General features: G+C 43.3%; 2 protein-coding genes across 2 annotated transcripts; one reads left to right on the plus strand and one right to left on the minus strand.

Annotated features, from left to right (window-relative positions):
- The first annotated feature begins 46 nt into the window (after nucleotides 1-46).
- On the plus strand, nucleotides 47-16,640 carry coq10b (coenzyme Q10B). The gene is made up of 5 exons (XM_056289596.1): nucleotides 47-162; nucleotides 4,746-4,901; nucleotides 5,718-5,910; nucleotides 11,991-12,092; nucleotides 15,124-16,640. The coding sequence occupies exons 1-5, from the start codon at nucleotides 65-67 to the stop codon at nucleotides 15,289-15,291; spliced, it is 717 nt and encodes a 238-aa protein (XP_056145571.1). The 5' UTR covers nucleotides 47-64; the 3' UTR covers nucleotides 15,292-16,640.
- A 1,054-nt stretch (nucleotides 16,641-17,694) lies between these two features.
- Nucleotides 17,695-26,696, minus strand: hspd1 (heat shock 60 protein 1). Its single transcript, XM_056289577.1, has 11 exons — nucleotides 26,593-26,696; nucleotides 25,071-25,246; nucleotides 24,570-24,905; nucleotides 24,277-24,372; nucleotides 24,026-24,119; nucleotides 23,543-23,711; nucleotides 21,969-22,068; nucleotides 21,553-21,798; nucleotides 21,193-21,367; nucleotides 20,886-21,064; nucleotides 17,695-19,264 (listed from the first exon to the last, which is right to left on the minus strand). The coding sequence occupies exons 2-11, from the start codon at nucleotides 25,242-25,244 to the stop codon at nucleotides 19,097-19,099; spliced, it is 1,737 nt and encodes a 578-aa protein (XP_056145552.1). The 5' UTR covers nucleotides 25,245-25,246; nucleotides 26,593-26,696; the 3' UTR covers nucleotides 17,695-19,096.
- Between the last annotated feature and the right edge of the window lie 126 nt (nucleotides 26,697-26,822).

Raw genomic sequence — 26,822 nt, forward strand, 5'->3', positions numbered from 1 at the left:
AATCGGGGGCGGAGCCGCAAGCTGTCAACGGAGTCACAGTGAGAAACTCGTCAGAGACAAGAAAATGGCGAGGAGCTGTAGAAGCCTGCGAAAAGCAGCTGACTGCGTTAAACATTTATCATCCACTGCCGGCCCGGAGTCACAGGCAAGGAACAACGTCAGGTAAGTTTATTTATTTAGCTTAAGTCTCGATCCTACTGAACGGTCAAAGTAAGACAATACGAGCTACCGTTAGAACTTGTTAGCTAGTATTTGTTTAGCAAAGTAGCTATTCCACTAGTTTAGCGTTGACACACTTTCATTCAGGGACTGTTTTAGCTACCGTACGAAATCTATAATATGTCACAGCAACATTGTGTTTGCTAGATTTTAGTGGTGGTAACAAGAAGTAGTTCATACCAACGCCGATGTAACTAACCTAGTTGGCCTAGTTTTTCATTGGCATTATTTTACTATTACCGATCATCACGGTACTGTTTTGATTTTCTGGTGCTGATCCTGCTACTGTCATACATATTGCCATCATTTGATGAGCTGTTTTTGTCTTGTCTGAGGCGAAACGTCGAAAACGAGTGTCTTCTTTTCTTTTTTTTGTTGGAACTCAAAAATAAGCGCAGATACGAAAGACAAGCCTAACCACAGCAATGCTGTCATTCAAGTTTGAGACTGAGGATAAGGTCAGCGTCATTTTTCCATTCTTCCATTTACTGTATCGCATTATGAAATGTCTACTGGGGGTTTAAAATCCCAAAAAGCTTTGGTCGATCAGGGAAAGGCTTCTTGCACGTTAGCTGACAGTCGCTATACGACCATTGCCATCACTCGTCTAGAGTAGGTAAAATTGAAATCCACTTTTAAATTCACAGTGTAGGAAGGTGGCAAATGTTTTGGAAATGGCAGTTCTTGTGGAAACTCTCCCCCTCCCAACACACATGAACTGACTTGGCTCATTGAGATTGGTCCCATGGTTTAAACTGTTTCACATTTCACTTCAAAGTCAAAGTATGTGCACTATCTCTGGTGTGACCGCTAGAGCAGTCATGGAGGAGGAATCCTGAGCGTCACATAATTTAAAACAAAGTATCTCTAGTGGGTACACATTACGGATGGCAGTCATAGTGTCACATCATGTTAATTTAAGCCCTCTGAGGCAGATTAAGCCCACTGAGGCAAATCTGTGATAGTGAGCTATACAAATAATTTTGATTTGACTTATAAGTAGCCACATAACTGCTATCTCTCACGCTTGAGTTGTTGTTTTTTTTTTAATCTCACCTTTTGGTGCCAAGAACATTATGGCACAGGTGTCGGTGGTCTGTGGATGTCTATTTCACAAATCCCTCAATTGTATTCATTGACAGTAACTTCATCAGCAAGCTTAAGTTACTGTCCCTCCATGACCTGTTGGCCTCTAGAACACTGAGGCGAGTAGGAAAGATCATGGCTGATTCTTCCCACCCAGGCCATGGTCTCTTCAAAACACTCCCCTCTGGCAAGAGGCTAAGGTCTATACAAACCAGAACCTCATGCCACAAGAACAGCTTCTTCCCTACAGCAGTAGGCCTTTCTAACAAGCCCCCAGACACCCACAGATCCTGACATTGCTGCCCGCCCACCCCCTTTTCTCTTCCCTGCTGTGCTGTCTGTATATGGACACCCTGCATAAAACCTGCACTACCCTGTAAATAACTCTTATTATGTAAATTATTTCTTAAGTTTCAGTCAGATAATCAGCATTTAATGGAGGAGGTCAGGTAACGTATTACCAAGGGCATCAAATGGATTGAGTCAGTGAGAAATTCACATTTAGGGGGCTCACCTGGTAGAGCGCGTACCACATAAGGCTGAGTCCTTACCGCAGCGGCCTGGGTTTGAATCCAGCTCGGGCCCTTTGCTGCATGTCATCCCCTTTCTCTCCCCTGCCTTTCCTGTCTCTCTCTACTATCACTATCTAATAAAGGTGGAAAATGCCAATGAAAATGATCGAAAAAAGTCACATTTAACTAAAACCCATTGAGTCTAAGTTTGCCAGTGGAGCTCAAAATTTTCTGAAAATTTCCCATGTTTGTAAGACACTAATCATATCACTGGGTAGTACTACAGCCAAGTAAGCCTAATGATTAATATCGCTGATATTTAATGCTCGATGTCACGAAACTTCCTCCGGCTCAATGAATCGAAATCTGAGGTCCTTTTATTCAGTACCCCCAACTTGATGGCAACCTGAAAAATAATCTTGGGAACCTGTCCTCCAATGTTAAGCACTCCCCCAATAATTTGGGTGTATTCTTTGACTCTGAGCTCTGTTTTGACACACAAATCACCAAGCAAGTACAGTCATGCTTTCTGCAAATCAGGAACATTACAAAAAAAAATATATATATATATCTCAAACGGACCTTGAAAAAGTCATCCAGGCATTAATTTCATCACGTCTGGATTATTGTAATTCCCTGTATTGAGGGCTCAGTCAGAAGTCCATCTCCCGCCTCCAGCTCATCCAAAACTCAGCAGCCAGGCTGTTAACAAATTCCAGGAGACAAGACAAGAAATCAATCCTATACCTGTAAGGTATAGGATTGATTTCAAACTTTTACTTGTTACTTTTAAAGCCCTACATGACCTCGCTCCTACCTATATCACAGATTTACTCACACCCCATGAGCCTGACTGCTGCCTGCGCTCCTCAGGTAGGCCCTTATTTACTGTTCGCTCAGTCGGCCTCATTACTAAAGGTGACTTGACATTTTCTGTAAGAGCCCCACAGCCGTGGAACGCCCTACCTGAGGAAATTAGGCGAGCAAACTTGCTGCCTTCTTTTAAATCACTTCTCAAAACTTGTTTTGACAGGAAGACTTTTTAGAGTAATTCTGTTGTCAGCCAATTCTGTATTTCTGTTACCAGTTCTATTTCGCTTGTGTTAATCATGGATTTCACTTGTTTTAATCATGCACTTTGTTTTATCAGGATCAATGTTCTATGTTTTATTTATGTTCTTGTGATTTTTATCCTGACTGCTTTACTTTGTTCTGTAAAGCAAATCAGGTCTTATGCTTTATGTTTTTGACGTTTTTCTTTTTTTAATCTTGACTCTACTATTTTATCTTGTATTGTAAAGCACCCTGTAACATGGTTTTGAAAGGCGCTGTATAAATAAAGACCCCCCCCCCTTTTCTCCCCAATTGTATGCGGCCAATTACCCCAATCTTCTGAGCCGTCCTGGTGTCTGCTCCACCCCCTCTGCTGATCTAGGTAGGGCTGCAGACTGCCACATGCCTCTTACGAAACATGTGGAATCGCCAGCTGCTTCTTTTCACCTGACAGTAAGGAGTTTCACCAGGGGGACGTAGCGTGTGGGAGGATCACGTTATTCCCCCCAGTTCCCCCTCCCCCCCAAACAGGCACCTCGACTGGCCAGAGGAGGCGCTAGTGCAGCGACCAGGACACATACCCTCATCCGGCTTCCCTTCCGCAGACACGGCCAATTGTGTCTGTAGGGGTGCCCGACCATGCTGGAGGTAACACGGGGATTCAAACCGAGATCCCCGTGTTGGTAGGCAACGGAATAGACCACCACACTACCCGGACGCCCCAAGATTATTATTGTTATTATTATTAATCTTCTTCTGCAGCCTTCTTCTCACAGCCAAGTACAACTGGGCCACACCGCCTACCTGAGCAGCATGTGTGAAGCACGGAACCACTTGCTTTTCATTTCAGCACCCATGATAGCAGGTTCGAGCAGCCACATGGCCTGTGTGAGCAGCATACGCTGCAGCAACACAACTCTAGAGAATAGACGTGACGCCTATTTTTCTCTGCTTGAGACACGCAAGTTCAGCAAAAATAGACAGTGAAAATGACCTGTTGATAGTCATCTTGACATCATACCAGCAACATTACATAACTGACACCTTTCACTATAGTTTCAATGTCTACATCTGTAGAATGTCACAGACATGAAAAAATTTAAATATTTTTTGAAATGTATAATGAATAATTTTTGATAAAATGAAACATTGGTTATTGATGGCCATGAGCAAAGATAAACTCAGTGTAGAAAGATAGGGCTGGCAGTAGCAGCACCGCAGCAGCAATGCTGTCTGTGTGGATGCCACACACATGTGAGTCGCAGCAGTTCAGCGAGGTAACTGTCACGCACAGGTAGAGGGTAAGCGGTGTGGGCCAGGCCTTAGGTACAGATATAGAAATGTGAGTCAGGCTAATTCACTGTGCAACTGACAAAGCCCTGATACTTAAGCCACCTGATGTTGGAATTCAGCCCTGGTAGTTCTTTGTATCACTGGCCTCGTTCAATTTTGTTTTAAGACTCCGTCTTGTCTTTTTGGCTAAGCTGTTGAATTTGATTAACCATTTGATCGATTTTGAATGAGGGCTTCCATAAAGAATCTTCTGTTCTCTATGTTCATGTTCTGCATTGCCCCAGACTGGTATAGTCAAGCTATTTCACAGTAATCCCTATGAAGTATTGGATCTGGTTAATGTGGATCTTGCAAATAGCCAAGAATCGTTGCATTCTTTATCTCAAATGTCAGATAAGTTCTCACTCTGTTGTGTGAGAAAATTTCCAGTGAAATGATTGCTTCGTTTTTGTGGGTTAGTGTTAGTCTGTCTGTATTCTAGGTCACTGGGTGAGTTTAAGACTAGTTTGTGAAAGCATGTAGGTACATTCACCCCTACCTTCTGACCCTGTTCTCTTCTTTATATGTTTGTTTTGTGATCAGGTACCTGTCATCATGTGGAATCCTGATGGCACGTTTACCTCCCTTGCTTGGTGCAGCCATGCCTGGACGTGCCATGGTGGTGCCTGTCCGCAGCTTCTTCAACCTTGCTGACTCGTTCTCCAAAAGGAAGGAATATTCTGAGAGACGCATTATCGGGTAGGTAACTTGTGCCTGTTGCTCACTTCCTGTATCACTTCGTAAAATGTGGTGTTATATTGCTTTATTTGTTTTCAGAGGTCACCTTGTTACCTTGCCAACTATCTGTGGATGATCAAGGTTAATTCATATTAGTCAGTGTTATAAATTGCTTTATACAGAACTGACACTTTTCCGTTAACGTAAGATCTTATGTTTTTTGGCCATATGGGTCTTTTGTTTCCTCCTGCACAATGTGTTCCCATTGCACCTTTGTTTTACATACACATGTCTCGTTAATGAATGAAAATTCTCAAGCCCTAGAGCCATGTCCATTGAGCTCTGCATGTGTCCTGTGTATGACGCACAGTTTGTCCCGGTGTGTTCTGAAGAAAGGTCATAATCACTAAATCTGATTGTATAAATAGACCCAGGCAGTATTGGCAATGCTCTAAGCAGGAGCTATACAGTTATGTAATGGGAGAGTAAAAAGTGATCTTGAAATGTTTCTGACTTCTAGCTCCTGCTTTTTTAATTTTTTTCCTCACTCTTTTCCTCTCTCTCTCTTTCTCTCTCTCTCTCTCTCTCTCTCTCTCTCTCTCTCTCTCTCTCTCTCTCTCTCTCTCTCTCTCTCTCTCTCACCTTCTCTGTTTCACAGTGACCTGACTTGTACATAATGGGTCATGAACAAGGCGCCTTGCCAGCACTGTCTAGTGTTATGTCACACGTTATTCTATTAACAACCTTGGACTCATGTATTGCATGCAACAGTGCTTGGACATATTTGGATGGCTGGAGATTTTATGGCCCTGTGCTCTCTGTCCCTTCATCTTACAGCTACTCCATGCAGGAAATGTATGAAGTTGTGGCTGGAGTGGAGAACTACCGCCTTTTTGTTCCCTGGTGTAAGAAATCAGAGGTGGTGTTTAAACGCTCCGGCTTCTGCAAGGCCAAGCTTACCGTGGGCTTCCCTCCTGTAGTAGAGAACTACACCTCTCTGGTCACCACCGTACGCCCCCATCTGGTCAAGGTTAGACCCTGCTTCAATACTGTGTATTAAACATGTTTTGTGCCTGGCCAAGAGTAAAGCCAGTTCATGGATCAAATCAAAGAATTTTATTCGGTTGGCCAAAGTTCTATTTGTGTCTGGTGTATTTTCATTAGCCCAGCGGACAAAAATGGAAATACATTTTTTTTATTAATGTAATTCATTACGGCATGGTGGCGCAGTGATTAGCATGGTCGCCTCACAGCAAGAAGGTCCTGGGTTTGAGCCCCGGGGTAGTCCAACCTTGGGGGTCATCCCCTGTGTGGAGTTTGCATGTTCTCCCCATTTCTGCGTGGGTTTCCTCCGGTTGCTCCAGTTTCTTCCCACAGCCCAAAGACATGTAGGTCAGGTGAATCGGCTGTACTAAATTGTCCCTGGGGTGTGTGTGTGTGTGTGTGTGTGTGTGCGCGTGCGCGCGTGCGCGCGCCCTGCGATGGCTTGGCGGCCTGTCAAGGGTGTCTCCCTGCCTGCTGCCCAATGACTGCTGGGATAGGCTCCAGCAGCCCTGAGTCAGGATAAGTAGTTTGGATAATGGATGGATGGATAATTTATTACTGAAATATAATGTAAAAGTAGATAATGATTGTGATTGAATTTGAAATGTACATTTTTGACAGCTGTTGAATTTTAAAGTGTGGTTGCGCTCACTGTATGCATTGGTGAAAGTGATCACAAACAAGTAACAACATCTCTGTAGCTGTAAATTAAACAAATCCAGCAAATGCTTGAGTAGAAAGATGAGGTTGGTAGATATCCCCATTAATCCAATGGTTTAATCCTTGACGATATTGTAATCGGACTTTGAGTAATTGGAATCTGTGTTGGCCCCCTTTACTCCTGACGTCAACATGCATTTTGTACCCTGATCGTGTCAAGATACGATTTAGCCTGATTACATGAACACCTGGTATCAATATACATCTCCAGTTTCCACACTGAGATCCAACTGTACTCTTTCACGAAATGCAGTTAACTACTTGTGTGGTGTCCACAGCCACACCATTGAAAGTTTAGGATTTCACACAATTGCCCACATCAGTACCACATGTTCAGTTACTTTCATTTGCAGTCACTTGAAATTGTATAAATTACAATCAGTTTGGGCATGTTGGTACAGTGGTTAGCACGGTCGCCTCATAGTAAGAAGGTTCTGGGTTCAAGCCCCGGGGTAGTCCAACCTTGGGGGTCATCCCGGGTCGTCCTCTGTGTGGAGTTTGCATGTTCTCCTAGTGTCTACGTTTCCTCCCACAGTCCAAAGACATGTAGGTCAGGTGAATCGGCCGTACTAAATTGTCCCTAGGTATGAGTGTGTGTGTGTGTATATATATATATATGTCGGCCCTGTGATGGTCTGGTGGCCTGTCCAGGGTGTCTCCCTGCCTGCCGCCCAATGACTGCTGGGATAGGCTCCAGCATCTCTGCGACCCTGAAAGCCGGATAAGTGGTTCGGATAATGGATGGAATGGTGGACAATGTTTGTTTGGGTTGGAATTTTTTTATTAGTGCCTTGAAAATACATTTTTTTTTAGAGGAAGTGTGCCTATTTAGTTTACATTGTTTTTGTTTTTGTTTTTTTGGTTTAGTTTTTTTTTTTGCTAGTTGGTTGAAGTTATATTAATTCATTTATCTTTGCTTTTGAGTTACCTGGCTGCTGAGCTCTCCTTCCTGGTATGACAAAAGATGGGGCTGAGGGTGGAGCCTGGTTTTATGCAGAGGCCCAAGCCAAGAGTTCTGACAGCATGGGGGGGATCAGGGTTTCTTTGTGTTGGGTTTCAGTTATAGTCTATGCCCCCCCCCCCCGTGTCTGTTTAGTGGTTTGATCAGCCAGTATATATGTTTCCTTCATGTTTTATTCTGAAAGTCTGTTGGTTGAGTTAACGTCTTGTTTTGTTAGCCTTATTTTTCAGTAGTATCATGTTTTCTTGACCTCGTTTCAGGGCTCTATAACTACGTTAATTCTTAATTCAATTGTCTTCAGTTATTTGTTTTTGTTGAATTTTTTTTGGCGGCGGGGGGGGGGGTGTGAGATAAATGCAGCTTTCAAACTTCAAACCTGTGTTTCCTTGTGCCTTGAGTGCTTGATCCACAACATTTGGTGTCAGTGGTAGGATCAGTCAGTTAAGGGCACATAGGAAAGAAAGGACAGCCATAAACCAGGCCCTCAGTACCACCAAAGGCCAACCATAAGTATGGGTAAGACTCCCATGAGGGAGAGCCAGCCAGTTAATATGTCCTTAAAGCCTCCTGCTAAAATATATGTGGAATGGAAGGCCATACAAAACCAATGTGTCCCCAAAACTCATCCAAGATAACCCAAATGTGTTTTGTGCCTCTTGAGTGCTGAAACTGAAGTTAAATTTGATACATGTGCAAAAATGACTTCAATTGGGATTAATGGTAAAACCCTAAATGCGCTCATTGATTCAGGCAGTGACCAGACCCATGTACACAGACATTTTGTACCACCAAATATTATAGATATGAGTGGACAACAGGAAACCGTTGCCTCGTCTTCAGAAATACCTACGATTAGAAAGTCTCATACAATGCTATATAATTATCTCCAATGATGATGATGATCATTATGATGGTGATGTAGCAAGCATGTCAGATGGATTGTGGCAGAAGAACATTAATTACAATGGTGATGGAGAGAGCATGGCAGATGGATCATGACAGAACGTGCTACCACTACCACAGCGCTGCTCGCCAGTTACATTGGGCACATCTACTTCTCTTTCTCTCACCACTTCTCCCACCTTGCTCTTTTACTTCCGGGCTGGGAGGTTACCATTGTTTCCCACCCGGAGCTCTGTAAGGGAGGAATACTCTTATGCAGCTGCGCGTACCAGGGATTCGGAGTGGGAGGTGTACCACCGCTCCTCAGCATCGCTCCCCAGTCTGTCCTACATTTGCCCTATTAGCATTGAAGATTATAAATTTATTTCTAGTTTTTTTCCCCCTTATCCCACCCGATTAACCCAATGGCGTATGGCCAGAACTCTTGTCGAATAACTCCCCTGGCTCACGTTTCCACAGGAAGGAGATAGTCGTAACACCAGCTTCCTTCAAACTCGTGTTGGCTGCTCTCGCTGTTTTACATGCTGAAGCCTCACATGGATTGCATTACCTTCAGGCTGCGAAGGAGACGTAGGGAGAATGCTTTCGGTTGCTTGGCTGCAGGCGCCCGGATGGGCCAGAGGGGTCGCTGGAGAACGACGAGTCCCTGAACACTACACCGATCTACACCCACTATCCCTCGGGTAAGGGTGGCCTAATGAATGCCTTACCCTGTGGACGCTCTGGCCGTGACCGGTTACGGCGAGTCTGGGATACGAACCTCCCAGCCACATGACGAGCAGATTTCAAGAACGGTTTATTCCGCTCGGCCATCAGAGTGGCCAGCATTGAAGATTATGACTTGGACCTGACCCACAGCCAGAAAACAAGTTTGTACCTCTGAACAGTGCTGAGATGGAGAACGCCACACCCCAGCACCTGTATACCGACCAGTACCTCGAAAAAGGCTCTCGCCCCTTCATCACAGCACCAAGATTCCACTGATGATGACTTGGACCTGACCATTAATCCATCAAAGTATGTCTTTACAAAGGCTGAAACAGAGTACCTGGATGTGTTATAGGAAATGGGGTGATAAAGCAACAAATGGGCAGGATTCTTGCCATCAAGTCCTGCCCGCTGCCAGAGACAATGAAGCATCTCAGGTCTTTTCTGGGCATGGCAGGATTTTACCCTCGGTTTATCCCTCATTTTTTTGCCAGGACAGCTCTCCTCACCGATTTAACTAGATCCGGATCCCCAACCAGGTCCAGTCACTGAGTAAGAGCCCGGTCTTGTACAATCCAGATTTTCAAAAACATTTCATCCTTCAAACTGATGCTTTGGAGAGGGGTCTGGGGGCTGTTCTACAGGGACCTGTGGAGGGACGACACCCAGTGGCCTTCATCACCCAAAAGCTTTTTGCCGAGAGAAGTCTGATATTCAACAGTTGGAGAAGGGGGCACTAGCAATCAAATCGGCCCTTGACTCTCTCAAGTACTACCTTCTGGGACGAAATTCACACTGGAGAAAGACTGCAAGGCTCTCCAGTGGCTTGAGAAAATGAAAGACATGAATGGAAGGATCACCCAATGGTATCTAGTAATGCAGCCATTCTGCTTCATTGTCCAGTCACATCCCAGGAAAGGACAACTGCACAGCAGATTACCCTTCTTGCTGTACCAGCGAGAGCGCTGAAGGGGAGGGGGGGGCATGGCCACAGCCACACCATGGAAGGTTTAAGGTTTCACACTCGCCCACATCATTACCACATGTTCAGTTATTTCCATTTGCAGTCACTTGAAATTACATAAAACACAATAAGTTTGTTTGGTTTGGAATTTGTTTATTAGCACCTTGACAACACACTATTTGATAGAGGAAGTGTGCACATTTAGTTTACTTTTTTCTTTTTCTTTTTTTTGCTAGTTGGTTGAAGTTATATTAATTAATTTCTCCTTGCTTTTGAGTTACCTTGCTGCTGTGTTCACCTTCCTGGTCTGACAAAAGATGGGGTTGAGGGTAGAGCCTGGTTTTATGCAGAGGCCCAAGCCAAGGACCATACCAAGAGCTCTGATAGTATGGGGGGGGGGGGATCAGAGTTTCTTTTCGTTGGGTTTCAATTATTGCCTATGTTGTCTCCCTGATCAGCTAGTATGTATGGTTCCCTCATGTTTTATTCTGAAGGTCTGTTGGTTGAGTTAACATCTTGTTTTGTTAGCCTTATTTTTCAGTTGAGTTATGTTTTGCTGACTTCGTTTCAGGGCTCTATAACTACGTTAATTCAGTTGTATTCAGTTATTTGTTTTTCTTGAAACTTTTTTTTTGGAGGGGGGAGGATAAATGCAGCTTTCAAACTTCAAACCTGTTTTTTTTGGGGGGGGGGGCGTTGTTTGGGAAAATAAACCCAGCTTTCCAACTTCAAACCTGTGTTTCCTTGTGCCTTGACTGCTTGGTCCACGACAACTTGGATTATTTCCTTGCACAATGTTTAGTTAGTGCTTTCAAAGAAAACCCACATCTGCCTTGCAAGCTCCCTATTGTAAACATTAATCATACATTAATCATATCCTGTCACGCTGTTATTCATGATTTTTCTCAGTTTTTGAAATGGAGGGAGAAGCTATCATAAACTATTTGTGTTCAGTAGGTAACTGCAAATGAGAGGGCAGTTTAATACAGCCACCTTCCTCTCAGTTCTCAGTGCCTTCACTGTTCAGGTTATTTGGATACTTGGAAGTATAGTATTTGGGCATTCACTGACAGACTGGCTATCTAACTTTTGCATGTGATGTCAAACACTCGATTTCATCTGGGTGAAACTGTTATGAGTGTTATCCAGAGGAAATACACACTTATGCATTGTCATATAGCTGTAAAAAAGAGGATTTCAATGTTTTTTTTGTTCCTGGCAACAGATCAAAATAATGTACAAGAAGTTTTGATGTCTTACTGGCCTTGGGCAGCAAGAACTTATTTTGTAACTAAACACATTTTATACCCAACACTTGATTTTAAATAAGAATTTGTCCTTGTTTTTTATTTATTTATAGATTTCTGATTTTTCCCTTTTTTCTCCCAATTTAGTGGCCAATCAATCCCTATTTTAGTTTCAAACACCCACCCTCATACTGCACGCGTAAGCGAACTGCATCTCTCCGGCCGGCAGTCTCGAAGGAGACACCACCCCACTTTCGTGACAAGGTGAATCCAGGCCGAACCACTGCTTTTTCCAACACACACAGAGACGCATTCATGTGATGAACACAAGCCAACTTCGCCCCCCTCCCGAAGACAGCGTTGCCGATTATTGCTGCTTCCTCAAGTCCGGCCATAGTCGGATCTGACGAGACTGGGGCGCGAATCCCGGCCCCCAGTGGGCAACTGCATCGACACAAAGCCAATGCTTAGACCGCTACACCACCACGGACGTCCTTGTTAATCTTTGCTGTGTATAGAAGTGTGAGCAGCAGCTTAATGTGTGTGCTCTTCTTTCTTATTAGGCATCCTGTTCAGACGGTAAACTGTTCAACCATCTGGAGACAGTGTGGCGCTTCAGTCCAGGCCTCCCTGGCTACCCTCGCACCTGCACAGTGGACTTTTCTGTAAGTTGTAGGATATTGTCAACCTTCTAGTTTGCAGATGGATGTGTGAGAGAGAGCTAGAGGCGGAAGACTGTAAGGCCCCCTGTAAGACTGTGAGACCTGGCATTCAAATTTATCCAGGGTAATCTGATCCCAAGTGGATAGCTCTAAATACAGGTCTGAATGCACACAATGTGTCTACAAGATGTCTTGAGATCCGGACACTCAGGACACACTCAGAGGTGACCTGGGACACGTATGTATTCATATGTAGTGGAATCTGAACACAAATGTATCCCGGGCAACATTGAAGGACTACCTAGTTGTCAGTGTAAGCGGATGTACCTGGTCATTTTACTGTACGAGTCCATTTCAATACCAATCCTGTGGGTAGCCCAGGAAGAGGACTAGGCAGGACAGAAATCATAAAGTGAATTTACATTTTCCTATGAATATGCTTTGTTTTATTGACTGAATGAAGTTCTTGGCATTCTGTTTGCAGTTCCCTCTTCTTCTTATTTTTTTTTGCCTGGTCTGGTTCTGGCCACCACCAGCTGTGTGCATTATATGTGGGATTAAAGTGGGAAAAAAAAAAAAACTGTCCAGAGAGCGATAATCTATCCACCTGGGGCACTCACACTACCCATGCGACCCGGGAGCAGCTTGTTTACTGAATATTTGTCTTTGCTGAATGTTTGTCTACAGTTAATGCTCAGCGTGCACCTTTTTAACTTTTTAACTATTATTGCCTTGAAGCTTACGTGGAAGTGTTTTTAATCATGAGGGGAGTCTACTTGGGGGTCTTTCCTCCACTTTCCTCTTTTTGGCCGATTTGCCTCTGGACACCATGATGGCAGCGGCGAGGCTGTCAACATGATCACCTACAGCTGTGAGTTACTCCTTGCCCATTGGCCACTGGCAGTAAGTGACAATCTTATATATATTCCCCAATCGCTACAAAGTAGTAGCTTAAATGCTGCAGTAAGTGGAACATTGTCCAAAAAACACCAGAGGAGGGCAGGCGTTCAATGCAGACCGAGGAAATATGGACTAAGTGACAGATGCTGGCTTCCACCATTCCCAACTCTTATTCTCTTGGACGTACAGTCCATTTGCAACAAGATGGATGAACTGGAGACCTATGCCAGATGTTAGCTTGATTTTAGAGAAACATGCCCGCTGGCTTTTACCAACACGTGGCTGGGAGATGCGGAACGCAACGACACATAGTAAGTGGCTTTGGGTACCCTGTTTGAATGGATCGGTCGCCTCTCATTAAAAACGAATCCACCAGAGGCGGTGTATACTTTTACATTAATGAGAGATACTGTTACACTGTCAGGATCCGGGAGAAAATTTGTACCCCCAACCTTGAACTACTATTTATCTCACTTTGCCCCTTCTACCTCCCGAGGGAGTTTCCCCAGCTCTTCTTCATCCCGGGCGAGTGTCTCTTCAACCACTCAGCTGACGATGGAGGTGACCAACAGACTGGATACTCTTTCACCCGACGCACCAACATTTATTTTAGGAGATTTTAATCACTGCCAGGTATTAACAGTATGTCACCTGTGCAACTACTAAGAAGAACTCCACTATTGACCTGTGCTATGACTCAGTGCCTGGTGCTTTCAGATCCCTGCCTAGGCCTCCCTTTGGAGCATCCTACCACAATGGTGTACTACTTCTGCCAATCTACAAGCCAATCTGTAAACAACGAGAGCAAATAATAAAAACGGTGAAATGCTGGATGGAAAACAGCATTGCCAACTTACAAGGTTGCTTTGATTGTACGGATTCGAATGTCATCTATAGCTCATGCTCTGACTTAAATGAGCTAACAAAAACTGTTAATTCCTACATATCCTTCTATGTGGACTCCAAACATTCCCTGTAAAACATTAGTTTTCCCTAATAACATACCATGAGTTACTAAAGAACTTAAAAATGTCATTAACAAGAAGAAAATAATTTTTATACAGGGAATAGCCAGGAAAAGAAGGAAATTGCCAAAGAAGTAAGGAATGTGAAGAAAAGCTAAAAGAATGTATAAGGATAGGATGGAACGTAAGTACAGCAGTGGTGATTTAAAATTGAGGGATAAATGATACTGATCTCCTAAATATCGACCAGAGGAGGCGCTAGTGCAGCGACCAGGACACATACCCACATCCGGCTTCCCACCCGCAGACATGGACAGTTATGTCTGTAGGAATGCCCGACCAAGCCCAAGGTAACACGGGGATTCAAACCAGCGATCCCCATGTTGGTAGGTCACGGATTAGACTGCCACGCCAACCAGACGCCCTGTAAAACTGACCATTATTCTAAATCATTCATTCCCTCTGCAATTCATCTACTAAATGCTCTGTAGTCGTTTTTTTTAAAATTACTATTATATGATCGTTTGTGTTTACAAAGTTTATGTAGTTATCCATTAGTTTAAATGGTATTGTTACTATTAATAGTATAGCAAGCTATTATTATTATATTATTATCATTATTAAAACTGTTATTAGTTATACAGTTTTCATCGGAAGCGCGTGCGCCCAGAGGCATGAGGGAGCTGGTATGCTGAAGCACGGGGATGTGCTTCCCGAAGGGGGGGGGGGGGGTCAGACCCTTTAATCGACTGGTTAATGTAGTCGACTGTGATGCGGGAGACCTGGGTTCGCATCCCGGCTGTGGCGGTTCCCGGGCTGCCCCCCCCTCCCCGAATTCGCTACTTACAACTCTAATATAGCTTAAAGCCTATCAATATTATTATTTACATATGGATTTTAGTCCACATTTAGCTTCCTGGAGTGTTATTATTTATTGTTTGTGCGGTTTGCTTGCATGTTACTGTGTTTTTGTGTACAACAAGCTGCTCCAAACAAATTGCCCCTGGTGGGATAAAGTTGTTTATATTATATTGTATAATCTGCATGGCAATTAAGTTGGACAAATAAGGGAAGGGATGGCCAGAATCTCAAATTCACACACACTCATGTGACTGACTGCCATGTTCACCTACTAACATAACCTCTCCTCCCTCTACTGTCCTCTTCAGATCTCCTTTGAGTTCCGTTCCCTGCTCCACTCCCAGTTAGCGCATGTCTTCTTTGATGAGGTGGTGAAACAGATGGTCACAGCATTTGAACGGCAGGCCTGCAAGGTCTACGGCACGGAGACACGCATCCCCCGCGAGTTAATGTTCCATGAGGTTCACCACACGTAGCATTCTCCATGCGTAACACACGCACACACACACACACACACACACACACACACACACACACACACACACACACACACACATTTGTCTGATGTTAGAGAAAGGAGAGTGAGTGAGGGTGTAGAAGAGAGACCATCTGTACCCTTACTGAACACCATAGAGCCTTTTAAACAACTTAACACAACAGTTGTGTCTGGCTGGATTTTATTTATTGCTGATGATGAATTGGTATGTATTGCACAGTTGCAGTTGGGCCTGAAGCTACCATTTTATATCCAATAGTTGCTGAATAGCTTGGTGTTACCACGGCAGTGACACCAGCTCTCTGACTGGCACTGAGGTCGTGAATTGGGTAGCTGGCAGGTTGAATAGAGGGCAGCAAAGAGGATGTGATGGTCCAACAAGCAGTAGACACAACCAGGGTCCAGATAGTATTTTCAACCCAATGCTTTTCTGTGCCAACTTCATGTGCAGGGCAAAATGAAAATATGAATGTAAATGTAAAGTGGTAAATCCTAAAATTCATGCCATGCCTTCCGACATTCAAATGACCTGCAGAGTGAGATATTGAGTTAGCTCTACAAACATCTGGGTGCCCTAAAAGGAAATCAAATAGATTTATTGCATTCATTTTCCAACCCACTTGCTAGACTCTGTTAAAACAGATTGCATTGTGAGTCTGCTATGAAGGAAGAGGGACACAGGCTAATTGGGTCACTATGCTGGAGTCTTGTTTTTTAGATTGCAATTGTGTAGTAATATTATTGTATTTATAATAAGGATTTCAGATAAAGACTGCTAAAAGTTGTACTGTATACAGCCCTGCATATGCAGACCTGTTGTGGTGCTTCATATTCAGACTTGTCAGTGGGGTTTATTCTAATGACAATTTATTCTATTTTTCTTCATATCTCATAGCACTATGCATTTGTCATTCTGAATGTTAGCAATGCTGCAACTGCAGCTACAGCACAGTTGTTAAATTATATATTGGTAGGTATTTAAGTGTGCAATAGCAAAAAGAATTTTGTGCAACTAAGCAAGCAATGATATTCACTGTCCGAGGGCCCAAACTGGCTAGGAAGAGGCCGGGGTCACACACTATATAACCTGTCCTGACTAAAACTTTTACAATTCCAACCTGCACCATTCACCCAGTGCCTCTTGACCTAGTGGCAGTGTATTTAACTTTATTTTAAACATAAGGTTTTCAAAAACACTGTAAATACTACAAATAAGGATCATCCAAGGAAGACATGTATACCGCTTATAATATAATCTATTTTTCTTTTAAGGGAAGGGAAAATATTTTTTGAGTGTGAATGTAATTGTTGTGAAAAGATGTAATGACTGCATGATTTATAAACTATTTTTATAAAAAAAAGAAAAGTCTCATTGTGGTTCTTCTGACAGTTGTTTATCAACACTGCCTCACACTTGTCCTGGGGACTCGTGGCCGAACATAAATAGGGTCATCATGTGAGGGGTAAGAATAGAACTACCACTGCTGTGAATTATGGTCCCTGCAGGACACAGTGAATCCCAAGTAGGTGGACTATGTCACAGTCGGCATAGGGCAAGGTTCAATTTGAAACCAAAGCTTTTTATTATTTATATCCTTTCACCTCATGCCGTTATTAAGCCAGGAGTTTTTTAAGCACTGTTCTCACCATTATTTTTATATCACAAGTCCCAACACAGATTTGAACCTCTACCAAGTGTAATTGCAAAGATAGCAGTCATGACGTTCCTCTAAGATTTGCATGACCGTGGCTGCCGGGCAGTGGGGCGGTCACACGAGCTCACAGCCTTCACGTTAGTCTCAACTGGAATGTCTACACCCATTTGTGTGGGTGTGAGTGAACAGCTGTGCTATTCTTCCTACATTTTTTCAAACAAAAAAGGTTTTTATAAGGGCAGGGGTGCCAAGTGGGAACTGAACCTTTGTGCTTGCCATTGTTAATGCTTTACAAAATGCTACGACGATCACTAAAATGGAATATTTTTTTATTTGATTTTGATATACTTTATTAATCCATGTTAAAATTATGCTCTGCATTTAACCCATCCTAGCTGTGTAGATAGCAGCAGTGGGCAGCCGCCGTGCCGTGCCCAGGGACCAACTCCAGTTCTTCTTTCCATTGCCTCGGTCAGGGGCACAGACAGGAGTATTAACCCTAACATCCATGTCTTTTTGATGGTGGGGGAAACCAGAGCACCAGGAGAAACCCCACTGCAGACACGGGGAGAACATGCAAACTCCACACAGAGGATGACCCCTAAGGTTGGACAACCCCGGGGTTCGAACTCAGGACCTTGTTGCTGTGAGGCAACAGTGCTAATCACTGGGCCACCGTACCGCCCTAATATTAACCAGGACGATCACAAATAACACGAAACATCAGAATATTTGATTTATTAAATAAAAAAAAAAATCAATGTCTACATTGTACAAAACAAGTTGAATGATCACTGCTGATTGCAATGGAATTAATGTAAATTACTGGAAAACACCACTTCCGTTTAAGTATCAACATTTTTCTGGCTTGAATGGACCATCGGAGCTGTCTTAGTAACTCAGAGCATACAAGTATTAGCAGGCAAAATGTTGCAAAAATTAAGGTGGACATTTTGACAACACAAGGACGCCAAAAGGTTTTCACATTAAACTTTGTGGTCGACACCTTGAATGGTCAAAACCGCTTTGTAACTGAAGCCCCACCAGCTGACCTAGTCCAACTCCTTCAACAGAGCAAATGGTAAACACAAGTAGTATCAAATATGCATTTTTTTCAGTTAAAAGTACTCTTTAAATAGCGTTTGAGAAGACAGTAAGGACTCACACTTAGACAGACAAAATGACTACAAAGCACCGCATACATTGAAATGGCTTCCTCAAACAGCCGCTGCTCAGCACAGACCATCTCTGTAAAACATTGTGATGTTTTGCTGTTAAACAGGCCCTTAGTGATGAAAATTCTGGTAAACCTCACCATCTACCCATGGGGTCAGACTCTGACCTTAAGGAGGGGAACATCACTTTCCTCCCCATTGCTAGACATTCAAAGAGGACTCAACATCAATGTCGCGTCAGAGAGATGGTCAGAAATGTTTCGTGCTCTGAGAAAGTTGGTTTAAAGTAGGGTTAAAGGTTTTTAACACACTCAAAATGAGCTAAGTAGAGCTATAATGGAAAAACAAAGGAAAAGAATTAAAATGAGAGTTACACATTCCTGGCTGGGCTTTTCTTCCATCATCTCCTTTTCACATAACATCATAATTAATATGCGTGTTGTTTTTGTAAAGGCATTTTTATGCTATCACAGGCCACCTTCATAAACGTCTTCACAACTTGATAGAAATATAACTACATCTTCACCAGGATTACTCTCTGTTGAACGAAACACATCGTGAACTAGACAAGTGTGCAAATGTTGATGACTCAGACGGGCCCATAGGGCAGATGTGTCAACAGTGGTGTAAGTGTGGAGTCGGGGCTGGTTGGGCGCCCAGCTATTGTTACTGCGCATGAATGTATGGCTAGGGAAGGAGAGCGGGAGGGACGGAGAAGCACTGGGTCAGGCAAGGCTGGCTACTGCAAAAAGCGGGAGAGAGAGAAAAAGAGAGAGAAGGATTGTGCAATGTAGTGGGGTTCATCAACCATTTGCAGCTCCGACAAATTCGCGACCAGTCATTTTGGGGCAGGCTTCAGTGGAGGGAGGTGGGTCTTGGAAGACCATTTGCCCTTAGGCCACACCCAGCACCACTCTGCCAATTATAGTCTGTACAGCACTTCAGCAGGGTTGGCTTAGAAACCCATGCCACCCATGCCTCCCATGCCTCCCATGCCACCCATTCCTCCCATGCCCCCTCCTGGCATGTCTTTCTCCTCCTTGGGTATCTCTGTGACTACGGCCTCAGCGGTGGAGAGCAGGGAGGCTACTCCAGCTGCATCTAGTAGTGCCGTCCTCACCACCTGGAGGAGGAAAACAGTCGACAATTAGGGGAAAAAATAAATAAAAAAATTGTCAACCTTATCTCATCTATCTAGGATAGGGATAGCACATGAAAAACACCTGCAGATGTTCCTGATCGTTTCTGCATCTCTGGGACGGCAGTGTTTTTATCCGGCCGCGAAGTGACATCGTGACGTTAGTTTTTGATACCCACACAGACTTTACTTGGGGGCCACCCATGTATATTAATGGCCGCCAATGCATATTTGGCAACCCATGTTAGCATTTTTTATTATCCGTCTGAGAGAATGATGCCATCCACGATCAATTAACCAGTGGACAATCTGCGCTCGCTCTATCCCTCCCGTACCTTTTCGTTCTGCTATCGAGAGAAGGAGTTAACTGACAATCTCGCACACGCTCTGCAGAAAAACACAGAGACGTTCTCTGGTATGTCAGAGGACGTGGACCAGGTAAAGCAACTCCTTTTCTTCTTATTGTGTAACTGTTCTCTGACTTTGGTAGTAGCTTTGAATTCAATGAAGGAAAGCCTCAACTTGGTAGCTACAAGACTCAAGTGTATTCAGCACACGTTAACTTGACCATTGTGCAACATGCAGTAAAGTTGTCCTGGCTAAATACAAGATTATAATTTGTTTTCTCTTTGGGCTATGGCGGTTAGAAAGTCACAGACTAACTTTAGTTAAGCTTAGACTACAAATTTTTTCGTGCATTTACTCAGCAGGGTGAAGTGAAATTTATCTTTCTTTCAGCACCAAATATATTTTACATCTAATTTCTGTATAGTTAATTTAAAGCAGAGCAAGTGTTGGTTTTTCATCTGTTTTTCAGGTCAAAACTGACCTGAGAGAAAGACTGAAAGGGGACCACCTGGCTGCATGTCTGAATATCGATAAATGGACCAGCACGACAAGAGTTCCCATATGCACAAGCGTTGGGAGCTCTTCGAAAAACCTAGAAAGATTAAGTGCCCTGACAAACAGTGCCATCTTTGTGCACAATAGTTTTATTCTTATTCTTTTAATATTTAGTTTTAACTCTTCCCATGTGGGTAGAGGGAGGGGAGGGTTAGATCTGTGAAATTAATAAATATTCAATAAATCAAAATATTGAGTTGAAGGTCACATGTATTTGTTGTTTGTCACATGTAGACCATTTTTGTGTTGCCAGGTAATGCCAGCCCTTTCAACCAGCTACCACTAAAAGCATATTTCAGACCTGTGGAAAACATTGAATACTCTAATCTACTCTAAACACGCTGTTCCAAAAACGTCTTCATTCTCTCAACAAAGATAGGTTTTTGATGGTGTAAATTATGTCCCATAACACTAGCACAGAGGATGTTATGGATGACAATACAGAGGCTTATGCACAATGCATTCTGGTATGTGCAGGCGCTGTGAGAATATAGTCAATATAGCACACAGTGAGGACTCTATTGCTTCAATTGACTACATTACTCATCAGTACTGATGGCAAATACACAAAAACCATCACTGAAATTCCCTTTAAGCCCATTTTCATAAAAGAAGAAAATAAAGACATTCAGTTGAATTTGCTGTTGTAAGCGGTTATGAGAATATACCCAAAATATTCGAGCTATGTGTGTGTACAATGTACCTTAGTGGGATCAATGATGCCCTTCTCCACCATGTTGACGTACTCTCCTTGCAAAGCGTCGTAGCCCAGCTCAGCTCCTCCCTGCAGGATCTTCTCCACTACTAGTGAACCCTCCACACCAGCATTCTTGGCAATGGTCATTGCTGGGATGCGGAGAGCCCGCCTGATAATGTCCACACCTGATAGGCACAAAGACACGAAGTTACATTTCTGTAACACACTGAATCCTTTTTTCATAAGTTACTTTCAAAATAAGTGATGTTGGCACAATGCATAACCATTATGCATGCATTTTTATTCTACTCACCAATCTTCTGGTCAGCATTGGCAGGTTTGATGCTGTCGAGTACAGAGATGCAACGCAGAAGGGCGCAGCCTCCTCCTGGCACAATACCCTCCTCTACGGCTGCCCGTGTGGCATTCAGAGCATCCGTCACACGGTCCTTCTTCTCGTTCACTTCAACATCACTTGTTCCTCCAATCTGAAATAAAAACACAAGTGTCATTAAAGTATAATTTTGAAGAGATTTAACGGTCAACCCTGGAACATCTTTCATCAAAAACCGTTCAGGAGAACAGAGGTGAAACAACAACAATTATGTTAGCTTCAAATATGCAATCTAATTAGTCTATTTCCCTGCCTTAAATTCACCTTCTCCCTTCTCACCTTAAGCACAGCCACTCCGTCAGATAGCTTGGCCAGCCTCTCGTTGAGCTTCTCCTTCTCATAGTCACTGGTGGTGTTCTCCAGCTGCTCAGCGATTTCTGCCACCCGCTTCTCAATGGCTGCTGAGCTACCGCCGCCCTTCAGCAGCATGGTTTCATCTTTGGTAACCTGCACCTCGCCGACCTTGCCGAAGTCATGAGCCTGGATATCTTCCAGGGCTAGGCCCATCGCCTCATCACCAAACACCTAGGAGTCAGGGGCCGTAATCTTATTTGCAAATCTTGCTATATCATTCACATCAGTATTAGCAGCAGAGGGCCCTGGTGGTGAGTTTTATGATAAATGTATATTTTCTCAATTTCATGATCAAACATGCTCTGTCAGGTGAGTGTCAGTGGCTGATTGTGTGGACTTACAGTGCCTCCTGTGGCGATGGCCATATCCACCAGCTGGTTCTTCCGGTTGTCTCCAAAGCCTGGGGCCTTAGCTGCCACTACCTGGAGTCCAACCTTTAGCCTTCAAGTAAAAACATAAAATGCTCTAATTTTTATCTCAAGTAACCCAGGCCATTTTCTCAGTAATACACAGATCAATTAATTCCTTAAAAGAGAACTTGAAGAGATACTTGAAAGGGCCATAGTGACTGAACTATACAATTGTCCATATGAATAAGCTAAGAGGACAATTAAAAAGGTTCTCACTATCTACAGGCCTTCATTCAAATCTTTGCTTGTTTTTACTGAAGACTTCCAAGATAAATTTAAAAAGGTCCCATGAAACGACATTTAGAGTAATAATAATAAGAATGGATTACATTTATATAGTGCTTTATCTTGACACCCAAAGTGCTTCACAGCAAAGGGGGGGGGGGACTCACCTCAACTGCCACCAATGTATAGCACCCACCTGGGTGATGCACGGCAGCCATTTTACACCAGAATGCTCACCACACATCAGCTTGAAGTGGCGAGCGAGGAATCATTAAGCCAATTACATGGGGGGGGGATGATTAGGTGCCCAGATGGAGGGAGTCGGATTGGGAATTTTACCAGGATACTGGGAACCCCTCACTCTTGGCGATAAGTACCAGTGGCTCTTTAATGACCACAATGAATCAGGGCCTTGGTTTTAACATCTCATCCAAAGGACAACATCTCATACAGCACAGTGTCCCCACCACAGCACTAGGGCATTGGGATTTTTTGTAGTTTATTAGGACCAGAGGAAAGATTGCCCCCTACTGGCCCACCAACACCACTTCCAGCAGCAACTCCGTTTTCCCAAGTCTTCCACAAGCCCACACCTGCTTAGCTTCTGTCATTCAACAGAACCAGGGTACATATGTTGGTACTATGACTGCTGGCCAAGTAAGGCAAACATCTGTGATTTGATGATTATCCGAATGTAATAGAAAAGTCGGGTGGGATTTTTGAGGGGAAGGATTTTGATTTGACTCCTTCTTTTGGCTTGTTCCCCGTTTCCCAGGGGTCGCCACAGCAGATTAGACAGTTTCCATCGGTACCCTGTGAGGGCACAGCACCGATGGTCTTATAGCCAATAAAGGCTGAGCATTTTTAGAAGAATGTGGACATTGAGTTACTATTGACCATTTTCACTTGGGTGGAAGAAGATCACTCATATTCTCTCAATGTCATGCTCAGTTCACTGGACATTTTTTTAAGTTTACACCCACAAGTGCAGGGTGACAAAGCTAATAAATTGTTGTATTTTTCAGGAGAAAACATTCTTATAAAACACAAAATGGCTTTTTTGGGTGAATTTCTCAAACTGTGTTAAATCGATGTAAATTAAGAACAGAGATAAGAAGCAACAAAAATGAAAATACACTTTTCATTTCATGGGACCTTTCATGGGCTTCAAAAAAAAAAAGCCACTTTACTGAAGTTAAAGGGGGAGGGATGGTATAGTCTAAAGCTCATCAACATGTGTCAACCATACCTATGGAATAAAGAAGCAGATATGGTCATACCTGTTGAGAACCAATGTACTGAGGGCTTCGCCATCCACATCCTCCGCAATAATGACCAGAGGCTTGCGATGCTGGTTGGCAAGCTCCAGGGCTGGCACAATGCTCTGGACGCTGGAGATCTTCTTCTCACTCAGCAGCAGGTACGCATCCTGGAACTCACACTTCTGGCCTAAAGGAACAAAGAAAGAGAAGAAAGAAAGCCGCTTCATTTTGTCATTGTATTGTTACAACAAACTGTATTCTTACAACAAATTTGTCTTCTGCATTTAAACCACCCTTTTGTATAGGAGCAGCAGGCAGCTGCAGCACCCAAGGAAGGAGATTGTTGAACATGTAAATAGACTACAATTTTTTAAATTCCAGCAACAAGGCAGAAAGGGGTTGATTATAGTGTGGGATACCCTAGTAAAGTTTGGCATGTAGTGGACCATCACTTGTACCAATAGTAGATGATGAAAGTGAATGATGCATGAATAAGGTTACCTTTGGCTGTGTTGATGAAGTAGGGAGAGATGTATCCACGGTCAAACTTCAGACCCTCAATAATCTCCAGCTCATCATGTAAAGTCTTACCATCCTGAGAAACAAAGAACAGAAAGACTAAACCAATTCAAAACACACTACAACGGTAACAGATTCTGCTTATTGTTTTTACAAAATTAGATCCAATTCAATCATTGCCAAAACAGGAAAGATGTCTTATTCATGACTGCTGGTCAAATGCTGAAACTTACCTTAACAGTGATGACTCCTTTGCGACCCACCTTCTTCATGGCATTGGAGATGATGTTACCAATCTCAACATCTCCGTTGGCAGAGATTGTAGCAACCTGAGGAAGAGTAAACAAGTAATTCCATCAATTAACAGAAATCAGATTCATCAAGGCATCTGAAGCATTAATCAAGTCTTCACAATTTTGGAATGTTTAACTGAAAGCAGAACGTTACAATAACTGACACCGTCACTTTTTATTTATGCATTTTACATGATAGAACAACTGAAAAACAGTGATATACTGATGCTTACTTGTGCAATCTCTTCGGGGGTTGTGACGGGTTTGGAGAGCCTCTTCAGCTCACCGATGACTACATCTACAGCTATCATTACACCGCGACGAATTTCCACGGGATTGGCACCTTTGCTGATGGTGTCAAAGCCCTCCTTGGCAATGGCACGTGCCAGCACCGTGGCGGTGGTAGTGCCATCTCCAGCCTCCTCATTGGTATTGTTGGCCACATCCTGCACCAGCTTGGCCCCAATGTTCTTGTACTTGTCCTTCAGATCGATGCTCTTGGCCACCGTGACACCATCCTTGGTCACCTTAGGGCTTCCCCAGCTCTGCTCAATGATGACTGTGCGACCCTGGAAAAAAAGGGGAAATGGGTAGAGAGGGATTGTCAGGAAAATGACTTACTGTCAAGATTTTTTTTCTCACAATTCTGATAGGTTAATCCAGTGAATCAAGCAAATAATTACCACATCAGTGGATTCAGAAAAAGAGATAAAAAAAAAAAACAATCACACTACCTTAGGGCCCATGGTGACAGCTACGGCATCAGCCAGCAGATCCACTCCCTGCAACATGAGGGCACGTGCATCTGCTCCAAACTTCACATCCTTAGCATAAGCTCGTGTGAGGTGGGGGGCCAGAGCCCTGCACACTGGCCTCATTTGCTTCATGACTGTTGGTAAGCGAAACATCTCTATGGAGGGGTAAAAAAAAATAAAATAAAAATAAAAACCACAGAAAGTTAGCACATTTCAATATTAGTACTGTGATGAACATCAACAACGTATAGTAAAATCGGTTAAGGTTATTGTGTCGTTCATTAAAGAATCGGTTTATCGTGTCATCTAAACTCAATTTCCACTTAAAGTAGACGCATGTGACAGTGGAGAAATCCCAACTGCTAATCAGTAAAACTCATCCTCCTCCCCCAGACGTCAGAGGACAAAGTTGGTTAGTAACCATGGTATAAACTGCCCCTAGTGGTCTCAAGTGGCATTCTTGTGCAGCAAGCACCAGCGAGTGAATGGACCACCCCTTATGAACGAACTCGTATTTTTTTATAATGATTAAATTTGTATATGACAGAAATAACAAAAAGTAAAAAAAAAATAACAAAAAGTCAACCTGTAACCCAGTTAATGCATGTAAGCTTGCAGGCGGTGATAAATAGACCACTTTTCTTAGCAGGGATCTAGCTAAGTAGTCAAAATGTATGGAGTTAAAAAAATAAAAAAGCCATGCATGTTGGGGTTTATACTCCTGTCTGTGCCCTTGACCGAGGCATGGCAAGACGAACTGGAGTTGGTCCCCGGGTGCTGCACGGCGGCTGCTCACTGCCCCTTGCTACACCGCTAGGATGGGTTAAATGCAGAGCGTAATTTCCCCAAGGGGATCAATAAAGTATCTCAACCCCCCCCAAAAAAACAAAATTTCCTGATATTATTATTAGGAAATGTGTCCATGAACCGGTTCCTGATAACCCCCACGTGTGCTCTTCTGGTCGTGCGTCACAAGGTCAAACCAGAAAAAGCATGTGCGGAACTGCCTCTCCATCTCTGCTGAATGCAGTCGTATCGCAGTGTTAACTAACAGTAATTGAATCCCACACTGATAAATACAAACACGATTTACAATAAATGGCAAGACACGCATGTCCTGTGCTGCTACTCGTGTGGAAAATGGAAAACTAAGACCGATAAAAGCAGATCCGTATTCAGCACTCAAGACCTTGTACAAATGGATACTTGGACTAAAGGAAAGGTCGACATCTCTGACTACAATTAATCAAATCTATGTACGTTCGATGAAGTAGGTTACAATTACCGAGTCTACTAGTTTACTAGTCAACGTATCCATGTATTCAGTTGTTTGTCCTTGCCGTTGAAGAGTGAAATAATTGAGCTAAACCAGGAATAACCCGAGATATCAACCCTACCTTAAGCGGTGTCACTACATTACAGAATTCGACGTTTATGGCCGAAAACATATTAAGCAGACACTGTACAAAACTTTGAGTATTTATAGAAAAGCATTACTTACTTGCAAGTTAAAGAGTTGGTGGGTAGTACAATTCGCACGACTGAGACACCGGATGATATAACGTATAGGAGGAGAGCAGCAGTGTGGCGAGAAGGAGCTTCCCCGAAGTACCGCACATGGCCTATCACATCCGGGTAATTTACTGTTGCGCCCCGGACCATGCGTACAGAAAAAGAAAGCTAATTAACTTGCTTTAAAAACAATTTTCTTAAACGTTTAACCATTTATCA

The sequence above is a fragment of the Lampris incognitus genome, chromosome 11 (genome assembly GCF_029633865.1).
Source record: "Lampris incognitus isolate fLamInc1 chromosome 11, fLamInc1.hap2, whole genome shotgun sequence".
Taxonomy (NCBI): Eukaryota; Metazoa; Chordata; class Actinopteri; order Lampriformes; family Lampridae; genus Lampris; species Lampris incognitus.

Bases quoted from the DNA above. Each gene is read 5' to 3' on its own strand.
- coq10b (XM_056289596.1), top strand. From the start codon at position 65: ATGGCGAGGAGCTGTAGAAGCCTGCGAAAAGCAGCTGACTGCGTTAAA. The intron at 5,911-11,990 runs GTTAGACCCTGC...CTTTCTTATTAG, and splicing joins TACGCCCCCATCTGGTCAAG to GCATCCTGTTCAGACGGTAA. The intron at 12,093-15,123 runs GTAAGTTGTAGG...TGTCCTCTTCAG, and splicing joins CCTGCACAGTGGACTTTTCT to ATCTCCTTTGAGTTCCGTTC.
- hspd1 (XM_056289577.1), bottom strand. From the start codon at position 25,244: ATGTTTCGCTTACCAACAGTCATGAAGCAAATGAGGCCAGTGTGCAGG. The intron at 24,373-24,569 runs GTAAGCATCAGT...ACTCTTCCTCAG, and splicing joins CCCCCGAAGAGATTGCACAA to GTTGCTACAATCTCTGCCAA. The intron at 22,069-23,542 runs GTATGACCATAT...TTTTACTTGAAG, and splicing joins AGTACATTGGTTCTCAACAG to GCTAAAGGTTGGACTCCAGG.